The 15,996-nt window shown below is 40.4% G+C and overlaps 1 protein-coding gene across 1 annotated transcript; it reads right to left on the bottom strand.

Annotated features, from left to right (window-relative positions):
- Positions 1-1,428: 1,428 nt before the first annotated feature.
- marchf9 (membrane-associated ring finger (C3HC4) 9) lies at positions 1,429-15,432 on the bottom strand. The gene is made up of 4 exons (XM_068733272.1): positions 13,302-15,432; positions 6,291-6,446; positions 3,372-3,564; positions 1,429-2,748 (listed from the first exon to the last, which is right to left on the bottom strand). Exons 1-4 carry the CDS (start codon positions 13,632-13,634, stop codon positions 2,420-2,422), a joined length of 1,011 nt encoding a protein of 336 aa, XP_068589373.1. The 5' UTR covers positions 13,635-15,432; the 3' UTR covers positions 1,429-2,419.
- Between the last annotated feature and the right edge of the window lie 564 nt (positions 15,433-15,996).

Here is a 15,996-nt window from a genome sequence, read left to right as displayed (position 1 = left end):
TTATAATGTGCTTGATGTGTTCTTGTAATCTATCTTATTTCAAGTAATAATGTATCAGTGGTGCTCACAAGTAAATGTATAGTGATGGTATTTTAATTAATGGGATTTTCTGCTATTTTATTTTGTAACACCTAATAATATAGCCCCTGTTTTACAGTTTCATTTTGTTGTATGCATTAGGTAAAAATACTCTAAAGTTCATTTCTGTTAATATTGGGTATCTATGGGGTACTGGGAACACTAATACTCTCCAGAACCTATAAAGTAATTATGGTGTAAAACATTTCACCGTAACAATATTCTTCCAATGTGAAGACAGTTGTCCCACCAATGCGTCATTTATTAGTACAATTAAAGAGCAAAAACAGCCCTGTGGTCATTTTGGGAACATAACATTTTGATTTGTTCGTCAATAACCGTTTTCTTACCTCACTGTCCCCTCACTGTCCCGTCACTGTCCCCTCACTGTCCCCTCACAGTTTCATCCTAACTATGAAATACTATACTACTTGTTCCCTAAAGTCTTGTTTTCTTCAACTGTACGGGAACTGATAATTATTTTATTGGTTTCTGATTCAAACTAATTAATCCTGTAAAACATGGGCTGCATTATAAAGTTTTACTTAATATTCCTATACTGTATATCGTTTATTTTTTTATATCTATCACTTCCTCCTATGAGTGATCACAGTAATCCATTAGGCAATTCTTCTCAAAAACCATTCTGTCCAAACAAGTGGCAGACGTGACTCATTAGAGGTCCGATCAGCTTCATTCAGGTTTGGTTGATCATCGTTGGGAGCCCAGATGTTCATGTGAACTTTGGTCTGGATTTACCTGAAAATGACAATTGAATCTGAGCAACTTGAATACAGTTTAACACTTAAAAAAATACTTAAAATCCAAAGTTATGAAACACTACTACGGCTATTTTCACCATATAGTATTCTGTTTAATAGTTTCCCAATTAATCATTTAATTCCATAGTCTGTAAAATGTTGGAAAATAGTGAAATACGGCCATGACAGTGTTTTCATTTTTGGCATTTTCTGGTCCAAAACCCCAAAATATTCACATTCCAGTGCTACAAAACATATAAACAGCAGCATATGATCCCATTTTTGCTTAAAAAGGGATCATTTGATGATCAAAGTAGTCGCCAATTAATTTTCTTTCAATCGACTAATTGATTATCTATTTGTTTCAGCTCTACTGATCATATAATCTGCTTGTCAGGGGTTTCATTTTACCTTCAGTTAGGACGAGTTTTAGTCAGTTAATAAATGAAAAATAATTATTAAAAATAAAGGATGTCCCATTGTGTTTCCCACAAACCACATCTACACCAAAAAAGCTACGACACGTTGGACCAGACCACGCATGCTTTCAGCTGCAGGTGGAGTAAAGAAGAGACGGAGTGAGACTGAGTAGTAAGAGATCGTCTGATCCCCATGTTTAATCCAATAGTTTACTTATTATCAAATCTGAATCAGCACACAGCAGCAGCAATCTGTATTTTAGCTGAAATAGCTGTAACACACTGCCATTTGTCATGTTGACAAAACGTTGGTGCAATGAAATCAGATGTTTGTGTTTATTTTGGCAAGCACCATTGGAAATAGAGCAAATTTGTCATGTGCTTATGTTATGTGATGAAGAATAAAATTATATACCCATGCAAAATTCCCTGTGAAATGTACATACGTATCTTTATTGCAGAAAGGTTAAGTGTCACTGAAATCTTACTGATTTCTTTTTTTATTCTTTTTTTTTTACTTTTCTCTTTTTTTTTTTCTTCTTCTTAACTTGTAATGACTTATTGATCAGTTGTCACCTCTGTGTTTGCCCTCATGTTTGTTTGTTTGTTTCAGTTTTCGGTCTATTTCCCAGCATCGGTTGTCTTGTAGAAATTTAAAGATCATTATACATAGTTGTCTGGAAATGTTTGGCATGTATGGAGTTACATGATTTCCTCTAAAATCATACATCCGTACAAAAGCAAAGTGAGTAAAAAACAAACCAAAAAAGAATAGATACAAATCAAACCAAGAGGATCAAATCAAAGAGAAATGTCTGTGCATCCTGATATTGAACTGGAAAAAACGTCTCACCATCTCGGATTCAGTTTGTAAAGCCTGTGTACACTTTTTTTTTCCTCCGCACATTTCTATATGTCTTTTAATGCATCGTTATTTCGGTTACTTATTGAAAAGGAGCATCTGGCTTCCTTTTTTTGTCGTACGAAACACGAGGACAAATCCTCGAGTGTCTGTTGATGTGGCGTCGCTCGGCTCCTCGCAGGACTCCTGTCGTCTACGTGAGTCTGTAGTATTTGATATAAGGTCCACGAGTCCGTCCCTCTCATTTACATCTGGACACCAGGACGAGGTCTAACCCATCGCCGCGCGCCCGCTCCGACTCACACCGTGGTCACCCTCATCACCACCTCCCGGTTGGCGGCGGCGCTGATCCGAGGGTCGTTGGGCCGCAGTTGGCTCAGGATGTGCAAGATGGTGTATCCACAGTGGTGGTTCAGAATAGTTCTTAACCTCCTGCTCTGTCGCCCACCACTGCTGCTGGCCAGACCGTGAGGATTACTGCGGGAGCTGCGATTCCCCGTTTTGCTCGAACTCAGCGGGTCGCCCAAGTCCTTTGATTTCTCATAGTTCAGTACTTTCCACTGCTGATTGACAGCCTGCCATCGTTTGAAGATTCGATACACCGATGATCCCTCGTGGATGATGAGGCCTGGGCAGAAAGAAGAAGAGTGAAGGGACAGGGCCTGAATGAATCCCCACCAGCTTTGCATCAGATATTATGCTTAAAAGGCCGCAACCAGCATCATAACAGGTAGGAGCTTTCCATCTCATCTGTGCTAGACATTTGGCAATAATCACAGTGCGGATATCTGATGCCATCTGTTCTCGGTGTTGTCTTACACGAGCAACTCACATTTATAAAAGAACCGTCAGCCAGGTTGCTCCCTAAAAAAACGGAGTTTCTTGTTCTCTGTGACATCTTGAAAATGCGTTTGTAGTGTAGTTGTCATCCTCCTACTTTGGCACCATCTGCTTATTTTGTTTAGTTTCTGTGTAATTTTGTATGACCTTAACAACCAACAGAATGTGAACTGAATACATGTTTTTTAGTTTGTCCTTGCATAATGCAACCTATGTTTATTAATATATTTTTGTGTTCTTGTTGCATAATGTATCCCTTCGTGCTCTGTAACCTAAACCTTCTACTACGTGATATTCTTATACAATTCCTCTATAACTGCTGCTGCCAAAGCTATTTATATAATACTGCCGTGTGATTATTATTATTTTTTTTTATGTTGGCACATCTTGGTGTCCACGCTTGTCCTTTACCTATGCACACGATATCCATGAAGCCGTACATGCCATAGCAGATTTGGAAGAGCAGGTCCTGACGTTGCCACTTGGCCGAGGGGCTGAGGGAGGACCAGATGAGCCAGGAGATGCTGGCGATGAGGAAAAGGGAGCCCAGGATAATGGCCGCTATCTGCACCTTCTCTATCACCGTCAGAGAGATGGCCTGCCACTGGAGGAGGAGAAAGACGTCTGAATGAGCGGTGGAAGAAGAACTCAGATGCTTTACTTTAATAGAACAATGTAAACAAAAGGCTACAAGTAAAAGTTCTGCATTCAAAATCCTCTCCAAAGTCACGGTTCTGTTTTTGTATTCTATGCATACATTTTTTTTTGTCTTTTTTGTCCTTTACGCCACATGCTCACATTTTTAAGCACAAACTCAGCTCTACGTCTATTACATAACAGCTCATGGTTCTAAAGAGAATATTGTGTCAGCATTTATAGACACAGTTACAGCAGAAACATGTACAAAATAAAGCTATAATATACAGTCTATTTACATGTTAATTCATTTTATTCCAACACTTTTTTTTTGTGCCATTGAATAGCACTGAAAATATGAATAATTCCATGGTTGAGCGAGTTTCAAGTCGTTCTCAACCTAGAGGTCAGGGCCCCTCCAAACAACCACGAGATGAATCTGAGTGGTCGTGACATGATGAATGGAAGAGAAAAGACAAATCCTCTTTTTCTTTAATCTTTTTTAGTGAAATATTGGACACTTTTACTATTGTTTAAATGACAAAGCCCCAACTAGACACTGCTTTGCTGGTATATTACATTGAAACTATTAGCTAGTTATTTGATCTGTTAATTCATTACTTTCAGGTAATTATTTCAACCATTTTCTTTTGTACTGAACAAATTGCGATGACTTAAGAGAGTTTAATGTTCCTTGAAATAAAACCTGAAATATTCTGGTGCTCAGCTGAGCAAAGATTGTATTGATTGTTTAATTTTAAATTTTATATCTTATAAGATTGTGCAAAAGAAGACTCCTATTTAGTTAGATTTACATAGTAAATGTTGCTGTGAGTGACTTGATGAATTCTGAAATTGAAGGATGATTTATTTGTTTTTCTACTTTCTTTGTTGTTTGAAAATGTGTATGCTGTATACTGGTCCAGGCTTATGGTGTCTTGTTATTATATGCATGGAACAGAAATAATAAATACTTCATTCATTCATTTCCAATTCATATTTCAAATGTGTATCCTAACTATTTAAAACATGTAACCATTACTTTTAACTGACTATTTCGACCTCTCGATCCTTTTAGAATCAAAACAATAATGTATATATATATATATATATTTTTTTTTTTTTGTCAAATTAGTTGAACTAGTCCACAATGTTTCCATGTACCCCCAAACAAGTACTGAGGGATCATAAGAACAACCAGTTTAATCTGTGACAATAAATAGCATATATATTGTGTTTTCATTTAAATTCTTCATCTGTAAAGTAATTTGTAACGCATGGCTGTTATAGTGGAGTAAAAAGTACATTTATGTCTGATATGTTGTATGTTACTCTTGTCGATAGTAGAAGTGTAAAGGAGTATAACATGGAAATACTGTACTGTAAATTGTACACGAGTGCGGTACTTGAATAAATGTACAGTTTCCACCAAATTATGTCTCACCAGTGAGAGAAATCACCATATGAGTCCATGATGAATATGCGCATTAACAAATATGTCAAACACACACACACACACACACACGCACACGCACACGCACACGCACACGCACACACACACACACACACACACACACACACACACACACATACATGGCATCTTCTCAATAGGTTTTAGAGTCATTGGCTGCCTCTGAAAAGGAGGGCAGAAGGACAGTGACGCAGAGGGAAAATGTGTCAGCACAATATGGCAAACAGTCCTCACACCACAGCGACGGCCTGAGATTTGTTCTAGCAAAGAGAGTGTCGGTCTGATGCAGCAGCGCTTGTATGTTGTATGTGTGTTATTATGAAATGTCTCTGTCAGCACACAACTTTTGCTTTGTTCTCCCACACGATGAGTAGCTCGCTGCCTAAGTCGTGTGCGCCTCACAGAGCACGACATCGTTTGTGTTTACCCGGTTTGCATAATCACACACTCCATCTCTGTCTTGTTTACGTACAATAAATGAACCATGTAGCTTGTAACCTTGTAACCTTTTGTAAAAAAAGAAAAAACATTTTGGGGAGACTAAATTAAATCTCATGAGCATCTTGATACTGATTCACCTGGACGGGCACAGAACCAGAGCTTCAGGTAAAGGAACAGTGTGTAGCATTTAGGCGGATCTATTGGCATGAATGGAATATCGCATCAATAAGTATGTTTTTTTTTTTTGTGTAGAATTACCTGAAAATAGGAACCGTTGTGTTTTTAATATCTTAGAATGAGCCGTTTATATCTACATAAGGTCATGTTTCTACAGAAGCCCAGAAAAGAAATACCAAACTCTGGCTCTAGGTAGGGCCAGTAGTACACGCTTTAGCACACGGGAGAAGTTTCAGCTAGTGGAAATCTACAACCAGCCAAATAGAACACACACTATACCCCTTTTAGTAAAAGTATACTACTCTAAATATTCTGTTACAAGTAAGTCCCGCATTTAACATTTTACTCCTGTAAAAGTACAAAAGTATCAGCATCAACACATACTTAACGTACCAAAAGTAAAAGTACTTATCATGCATAACAATCAATTAAAAAATCATTTATGTGCTTTTCAGCTCTGCAAGATTAAGAATCCAAGAAAGGAGTGTTAAGCCTTGTTTTCCTCCCAAATTTTTATTTTCTTTGTGTTAAAATCTGTTTCTCCACAGATCTGTTGGTGTGTGTGTGTGTGTGTGTGTTGGTGCTGCGGATCCCCTTCATGTTACCTGCAGAGGGTTCTTGGTGCTGATGGCCAGGACCTGGTACTTGAAGTAGCAGAGCTCGCAGCTCCAGGATCCCCTCTCGCTGATCCAGCGGATGAGGCACGGCTGATGGGTGCAGCGCACTGAGCCGTCACAGCGGCAGGGGCTCAGCAGTTCGCCCTGCAGGACAGACGAGGAAAACACAGCATGATGAATTCAGGGGGAAAAACTAAATATTGTTTTGATATTTTCAAAAAAAAATCGATTCTGATTGCATTCCCGCGAGTCAAATATATGGATTTTATTTTGTAAGAATACAAAGAGAGATGCTGCTTTAATTACCCCAAAATGTGTTTATCCTAAGGGACTGTATACAATTTACTGTAGATTGGAGGAGGGCTGAAATTTAAAAAAAAAATCCCCATTCATTAATATCTCCCTCCCCTTGGATTTGAAAAGAAACACCCTCCCCTCCAAATAATAATACAGTAAACTTCTTGAAGTTCACTTTCTGCTGGAGAGTCAGATGAGAAGATCGTGACCACATGATGCATGTGAGGGACGCCCGCGTCGTCATTGAATATTATTGTTCCTGATGTGCGCCACCAACACACATACAAATTCAAGGCAAACAAAGTGAATCGTCCCTTTTACCAAATATTCCAGCTCCTCCCAAGTTCTTGTTTTAAATTTGGATTTGGTTTTGTATGTATAAGGTGATACATAAAAAGAAAGCTTAACGTGTCTTGAGTTACAGTTCAGCTAACTGTGGAAGAGTGGATGATTAAGTTTGTGAGTTCAACTGAAAACGCACGAAAAAGATCATATTAGATCATATCCTAGATCATGTATGCTTCATTTCTCTACACCGAACACATGTGTGCTGCTGAACCTACATTTTACGCTAACTTGATATGGTACATTTCACTTTACTGCAGTTCGGCAAGAGATGAGATCTATCTCTATAAGATCCACATGTAGGCAACGCGGCCATATTGGTCCCTCTGCTAATGGACTAGCTCACATGAACGCATCTTATTGATAAACCCTTATTATCTAGTTTTAATGTAATCAATATCACAAGGAATAACTGAAAATAAATATAAATACTAGGTAAGAATAAAAAATATACTCTGCTTTAAGCAAATATAAAAATGACCCTCCTCCTTTTCTGACCCCTCCCCCTTCCTATCTAATAATTTTGGGAGAGTCTCTAGGAAACAGGTTAGTGTCTCTCCTCCCCTCCAGCACCTGAAGCGTGTTGGCATTTCCGCCACATTAAGGATGACCACACTCACGCTGTCATCACCGTTCGGCGTCAAACATCCATTTTTGTCAGAAGGCTTAACATTTTTCGGCGTGTTTCACCTCAGAGGTCAGCAAAGTTCTCACTTAATGAAAAGCAAAAAAAAACTAAAAACTAAAACCACACCCATGCGTCACAAACGAATGAAAGCTTTGAGAACACACCGGTGTTGGGGATATCAGTGTGAATCACTGGTGAATCAGATGGCGGAGGGTTACGTTAGCACAACAACAGCAGGGAGCGGCGGGGCTTCAAAGGCTGACAGGTGACGGAGAGACGAGCTGACGACGACTCACGCAAACTCTCGGTGAACTCTGAAAAACTTCCATCTCTCAGACATCAAACATACATATCGACTGTCGGGAGAGTTCACTTCAGCGGTGTTGAGTTTCTAAAAAGCATTAACTGTTTGTAAACTGGACTAAAGTGTCAAACGGGGGACCAAATGTCTTGATGAAAATGACGATTTTAAGTAACAATTGGATATTTTCGCTTTCTTGCCGAGAGTTAGATGAGAAGATAGATCCCACTGTCTGTCTATGTTAGCTTAGCTTAGCATAGAGACTAAAAGCAGGGGGAAACAGCTAGCCTGTCCAAAGATAACCAACCCTGCCTACCAGCATCTCCGAAGCCCACAAGTGAACAGTTCATGTCTCTTTGACAAAACTCCAGGAAGTCACTAAAATAGTTCAACATACAACACCCTGCAAACCGCATGTTGTTGATTTTACTTATACATTTTTTGTAGGAATCAAACAAACACAATATAACGTGTTAAATTAGGAAGCTTCAGATATCAACCTTCCACCAAACCGCCAGTAAGACAGAACAAAGTTGAACGGAGCATTACTGGGATTATATCCAATTACTGAATTTCAAATTATGATCCCTTACATTACTGTTACCAAAAACAAGTAATTACTTTACTTCTCGACAATAATAGCTGAAGTAGCAGAGGACCACTAGTGTAATCAATACAGATGTTAAGCAACAGAGGACTACTAGTGTAATCAATACAGATGTTAAGCAACAGAGGACTACTAGTGTAATCAATACAGATGTTAAGCAACAGAGGACTGCGTTGACACAAATAATGCTTCTTTTCTTGGTTCTGTCCTCCTGCACTCTGTCGGTCCCCCATCTGGCTTGTTTGACCTTCCCACTTGTAATAAAAGTATTCAAGTGTGCCACCGCATAAAAGATTGGATTTAGCAGATGAGCCACATGCCACTCATAAACTTTAAAATAACTTGCCTGCTGACATTATAAAGATAACACAGAGAAGGTCAGAAGTATATGGGAAACTAAATAAAAACCATATGAAAGCAAACATTTCTAAAATGTCAAGCTGTCGTTGGGAAGTGTGCGTGTGCGAGGAAACATTTCCCCAGCTTGTACGAGGACGTTAATGTCACGATCAACTAGAAGAAAAATAAAAACAAAGACCTTTAAAAGCTGTGATTATGATTTTAAACCGTCACCTTCAACAGAAGCCGCTTAAGCATAAAATGTGATAGTTTTGTCTGAATTCACGTCTCCTCCAAAGAGGAACATTTTCCGGAGCTACCGGATGAGTAAGAGACAACATATTTTAGAAAGGGATTTTCTCAGCACAAGCGTCCAATTATCACTATCAAGTCATAAATAACGGTTCGTGTTATTTACATTCGCAAAACTTCAAAGTGTCTCCTGAGTTCATCCCAAAATAAGGTTCAAGATTCAAATTCTGAGGGAGCTGTTTGATGTTCCCACATATCGATCGTCCTGCTCACGGATCACAGGATGCACATTTAGTGTCGGGAAACAAACCTGAAGGTGTGAAAGATGGTTTTTTTAAATGTACTGAAGTCAAATAATGGCTGAACGTGAAAACGTTGCATCTCCAGAACAACCTGGTTTTTGAGCTTCATGCTGTAAAAATGTGCTGCAAATGAGGTCAATGCAAAAAAAAAAAAAAAAAGTGCTGAACAGTTAAAACATTACATCACAGTCAAAGTTGCATGTTTATCCAGTAAAGTAATACTAATGAGGATTAGAATTTTTTTAATTAACTAAGAGTTTACATTGAAGATCCTACGGGGCAAATAAAAACAGCTAAGAAATTGAACTGATTAAAATCAAGTTGATGAAATCCAACAGCAATTGAATACAGATAGAAGTAATACACACACACACACACACACACACACACACACACACACACACAGTAGGCCTATATTTTTTTGTAATGTGACTTTTCTATTTACAGTTTCTCCCATTTGACAGTGAAACCCTCCACCTGAAGGCAACAAACAGTAAAAAAAAAAAAAAAGGAGGCATGAAGGTCACATCTGGACTAGCAGGATGTACTGATGCTCAAATAAAAGTAGAATGTGTGGAATTATACCGCGTTGGAACAAGTATACAAGGGAAGTCGACTGTAAAGCAACATCACAATTGACATTAACCTACTTCATTTTAAGGGACAAGGAGATAAAGATGGAGTTTTTCTATATTATTGTCAACAAATCCTAAGAAAATCTTGAAAAATGTTTATGTTGTATTTTTAAAAGAGTTCAATCATTTCCTAAAGCAGCTGGTTGCTGTATAGTTTTTGTCAAACGTTACTCAGACAGGAGGAAGTAATGTATTTGATGGGGACTATTTTCAGCACTGGATTAATCCACATTTGGTGCTCTAGTGAGTTATTCGGTCAACAAAAGGAACTTCAGTGACCGGGTCATCGAAACATTTGGATCACTGTTTCACTGTTTCTCTTTTCTAACCGACGGTCATCTGGTTCCTTTATATGGCAGCGAAGGTTCACTAACCTCAGTGAATACTTATAATAGTAAAACTTAATTCAATCCAAACCAAAAATGTTTTACTTAACCAAACCAAACCTTAAACCTTCATTAACGTGTTGTTAATTACTCAAGTACTGTAATTAAGTGCAATTTTGAGGTACTTGTGCTTTACTTGAATTTCCATTTTATGCTCCTTTTTACTTCTACTACAATTTAGAAGCCAATATAGTACTTTTTACGACACTACATTTGATCATTTTAGTTACTTTACAGATTTAGGTTATTAAAAACAATAAATCAACCAATACAGTATGGATTAAGCAACCCAGCAGTTTACAAAAAAATAAAAAGCATAGCTCCCCCTTTACCATCTTCCACATTAAAATGATGAACACATTAATGCATCAATAACTGTATACGTCAATGCAGTACTTTAGTTTTGTCACTTTAGGTACGTTAGGTCAAAAGTAATAATTTTCTTCTTTTACTTAAGATTTCAAATGCAGGACTTGTACTTGTAACACTGTAGTATTGTCATATAGTGTAGTATTTACTCCAGTAAAAGATGTGATCGAACACGCGGTTCATCGTGGCATCAGATCAGAAAACGCTTCTATGTTGCACGAAGAAACGGTGTATTTTGTTGTTTCATTTAGAGGACCTGTGTTTTAAATCACTCTTGGAGTGGACCTACAGTATATGGCACAGATGACGCCATACGCGGATGAGATATGTCAGGCTTTGGATACACACACACACACACACGCACGCACACACACACACACACACTTCCTTCCTGTTCAGTTGCTCTGGCGTGGGTTTGTCCCTCAAGGCCACTTCACAGAGCATGAAGGTGTTAATTTGGTGTGTCACTTCTGTGACTAAGAAAATGGTTTTCCTCCTCAGCTGTAACCTTTAGACAAAAAAATGTGCCCCCCCCCACACACACACACACACACACACACACACACACACACACACACACACACCCTGAGCTGCAGACTGTGTGTCACTGTGGAAACACGCTGTTGGGCACTGCAAGTGAAAAGGGCAGGCAGGGGTGATCACCACCACCGCCACCACTTCCACCACCCCGCCTCACTCCAACATGCCAGCAGCCTATCTCCCTAACACGGCCCAGCCCCTCCCAGCGGGCTTCTGTGAATCCAGCCCTACTGTACGTCGACACACGCTGACACCTTTGACAGACAGTTAATAAGGATTCATACTCAATGCAGCCCACAGAGCAAGGGTGATTATGTCTGTAGGTAATTGGCCCGCTGACAGAGACATGATCCCGGCCCCTGTTGAGACCTGCTTGAATAATGAAATAACAATAAAATGGCAAGTGTGAGCCCCCCCCCCCCCCCCCCCCCACACACACACACACACACACACACACACACACACACGCACACCCTGCACCCTGCACCCAAGGACGTATACGGTACTTTGAGTGCTGTGGAGGCAAAAGAAAGGAAGCTATAATGTACTAGTGTAGTCTCAGGGTTTCCCTTCAGTGCTTTGTTTGCTTGCTCTTTGTCTGTAGCTATAAGAAGCAGCCCAGAGCATGTTGCGCGATGAGTCACCTTGCTGGAGAGCCCAAAGTCCCGAACATCAACCTTTTATTAAAAGGAGGATCTTTGAGTGGGCAAGACAGCAACCTGGGGTTGGATCCCCGACTGTGACATCAAATGACTTCGTATCCCAAACAAGCCCACACTGATTTATACTCCAGTTTACTATGTCCCACAATAGAAACTCTCAGGCAGATGTCATAAATTAGCACATGGGCTGTAATAACACTAGGCCTATACGACTATAGGAGACTAAATGGTAATATCCATCTGTGCTCCTACAGGATTCACAGTGTTTCTAGTCATCTCAGGCTTCAGGACTACCTGCTAAGCCAGGCGGCACAGGTTTCTGCACATCTGGTGAGATCGACACTTGGCCACAGACCACAAAAGATGCACTACTTATTGTTTTGTTTGGGGCTCTGGGAAGAAAAAAGAAATCAAGCAGCGAGGAGGAGGAGAGCGAGAAAGAGAGAGAGAGAGAGAGTAGAGCAGAAATAGATCACAAAAAAAAAAAAAGGATGACAAATTCATCTAACTTGTCATTTATCGTCACAGTCAACACCATTGTCTGGCCAGGAACAGTGATTGTCACAAGATTAGTAGTTGATCATCCTGTTCTGTGACACATGCAGACAGCGGACAGTTGATTTACATTTACAAAATGTTTGTGACTCATGCATATTCAGTCCCTCTCACTCTATTTGTCATCCTGCAGACCTAATTGGCTAACTTTCTTTGTTGCTATGCTGGCCGGATTTCAGATGTGTGGGAACTGCTGCCTCTCCACCACTGATTAGCTTAGCTATGAAAACAGTGTTATTTAGACAACCACATCACCGAACAATCATCAGGGGAAAAAAAAAAGGAGAGTATTTGCCTCTAAATCCAGGGTTTAGAGACAGAGGGTGTCTGTAGTGTGACGAGTTATAGCCCTATGAGACAAATTTATGATTTTAGGCTTTTTAAATTAAATTAATTTGACTATTTTACATGATTAAAATCTTGGCTTCATCCTAAAGGAGGTACTTGAGGGTGAAGATGGGTGAGAAAGAAAGAAATAAAGAGAGAGAGAGAGGGGGGGGGGGGTGGGTAGGAAAGGATGGTTGTAGAATCCTCTGAATGAGAGACACACACTTTTTGATTTGCTACAAAGAAAAATATCAAAATGGCAGATTACACTAACAACTTAAGATGTGACCACTTCCTGGACAAATAAAAATCCTGCACTCACGCGTGGTGAAATGGCTCTCCACAGCAGCACAAAGGCTCAGCAGCACATTTAAAAGCACAGAAACAAACAGCCTGTCTGATCCACAGGACGAGGCATCAGCATTATAGGAAGCATCGCCTGCTGCATGTCTACCTGCTCTAGGCCTTGGAAACAGATCCGGCACTGGGGGCTCCGCAGGCTGCTGTTGGTGCTGGCCAGAGACACAGCGTCCAGGCCCACTTGCAGCTTGGGCTCCTTGTCCTCAAACGCCAGGCTCCGGGGCCGCGGGTCGCTGCCGTAGTACTCCTCCTCGTCGTCCCGGGAATGGCAGTCGACAAAAGGCGGCCAACCGCAGCCGCCCATCCCCAGACCTCGCATGGTGGTGGACCGTCTATCTGTGTCTGAGCCGGACTGTCTCGAATCGGATCGCATAAACACCAGGACTTTCAGTTCATTAAAAAACATGCGGATCCGATACTTGAACATGTTTGGCTACATACAAATCCGCCAGACTGAAATAAATGAAGTGTTTTTGTCACCTCTCCCTCTATTAATTATTATTATTATTATTATTATGAATATTATTATTCATACACATTGTTCATTATTATTGTACTATTTTCATCAATACCCCAACCAGCCTAACAATTGGAATTCCAGAGAAATAAAGGCTCTCGCCCCACTGATGGCATGTGTGTCTAAGCCAATGCGGATGAAAGATTTTCCCTTTCAGCTGGCCGACACACTCTTTCAATATTCATTACTCAAACAACTCGGTAAACGCTGTCTATAGACGCATCCTCCGCCGCACCTCGGGAACAAACACACTACAACTTGCACAGGTTTTGATTTCCACGGTCCATTTTTCTTCAACGACACCTTTTTTTTTCAGATGCACTGGGCTTGCAGCAAAAAATAGCCTACATGTTTTGCTACCCAAAGCAGAAGACCGCGAGAGAGTGGACGAGTGGAAGAGAGAGCAACACAGAGCCAGGAAATAGAAGATGGGGTGTAAAATACAACGACCTGCCATCCATACAGTCACATCTGGGACTCCTGTCAAGAATCATAATCCAAAAGGAGAATGAGAGATGAAATGGAAGTTTGATTTGGATAATTATGTCTGTTTTTTTGTTTTTTTTTGTAATTGTCCCTCACTGTAGCATCCCAAGCGTCAGATCATGGTCCATTTTTTTCTCCCCCTCTCTCTCTCTCTTTCTCTCTCTCTCTATTTCATCTCCTTTTTGTAAAGCCTCCACGAAGAATCCGAGCCATTCACCCCGACAATCCACGTCGAGATCAAAAAAACAATCCTTTCCATTGTTTGTTTTTTTCAGAAGCCTATATAGCCTGGAAACACGGCCACGCAAAAACACCCGAAAGCCTCATGTTTCCCATCGTCGCCTCGATGTCCATCAGCATTTCATCGCTAGCCCCCCCCCCCCCAAAAAAAAATACGGTCAAAGAGAGAGCGAGCGAGAATAATAGAGGCACCCTGCGATTTTTTTTCTAATTAGAGAGAAAGACGGGGAAGACGCATGGAGATATGTCTTCAAATCCGAGAGCAATTACACAGCAGTAATGCCATTGATTATTGGATCAGATGGATGGTGGTGATGATACTGCTGGCGCTGATTTTCCTCCTCGAAATGGTCGGCTTGGAGATTGAACCAACGCAGCAGCTACTTCCGGAATAGGGAGAAGAAGAAGAAGAAGAAGAAGAAGAAGAAGAAGAAGAAGAAGAAGAAGAAGAAGAAGAAGAAGAAGAAGAGGGAAAAAAAAATCTCATCCTGTAAACAAGTCGGTATTTTTTTTGATCTGGTCCTCCATTCGCCTCCGATGGGTGACGTGCCTCTCCCAGTGCTCCCAGCAGCTGGGCAGGAAAGGCGCTCCGGCTGCTTTATTATTGACCAGCCAGCGCTGTCCAGGGTGCTGATCTCCCTCTGCTGACGTGCACGCTGCGGCCACATGAACCGGGGAGCCCGCGAAGTACGAACCGGACCTGGACGCTGATGTGCGTGTGTGTGTGTGTGTGTGTGTGTGTGTGTGTGTGTGTGTGTGTGTGTGTGTGTGTGTGCGTGTGTGTTCTATATAATGTGTGTGTGTGAGAGCAGATGTGAATTTGGGGACGTGGTGGAAGAAGTACACAGAAGTAAATACAACAGAGTGGTAATACTCTGTTACAAGTAAAAGTCCTGCTTTTGAAGTAAAAGTACTGAAGTAATGACATTAGTATGTTGGCCTATACTCATCATGCCGATTGGCCCATTTCAGAATCATATCATATCACTGGATTATAATTAGTGATGCATTCATGTTCATTCCTATACAACTGGTGCACGATGTTTCTATTATTTTGCCCACCCTATTTACATCAACCAATAGAAGCAGCCCTCTAATTCGACCACACACACACCAAACTGCAGCCTTGGAATGTCATCAGGTTGAATAAACACCTTCTGTTAATCAAAAGCTGAACATTAACCTTCAGCGTAACGACGCTTTCGCTCCCAAAATGTAGGTTTCTTACTTAAAGCATCAAAGATAAAAGTAGTTGTTCTGCAGTAAAGTGTTCCCTAGGACTGATATATTAGTATGCATTTATGGGATTGTTATACTTCCATAATGCGTAAGAAGACACTTGGTAGCTGCTCGTGGGGGAGCTGGTTTGAATGACTTTATAATGACAGCACTGGTGGAAAGTTACTAAATACATTACTACTAATAATTAGTACTACTTTATACTTCTGCTCCACCACATTTCAGTGAAAACATGTACTTTTTACTTGCATTTGACACATTTAGATACTTTGCAGAGTCACAATAATAATGGAGAATATAAATCAAC

This window comes from Cebidichthys violaceus, unplaced genomic scaffold (genome assembly GCF_023349555.1).
Source record: "Cebidichthys violaceus isolate CVI_PGR_0920_01 unplaced genomic scaffold, fCebVio1.0.p SCAF_6, whole genome shotgun sequence".
In the NCBI taxonomy this organism is placed as follows: domain Eukaryota; kingdom Metazoa; phylum Chordata; class Actinopteri; order Perciformes; family Stichaeidae; genus Cebidichthys; species Cebidichthys violaceus.
This window is presented reverse-complemented; position numbering and strand designations above follow the sequence as displayed.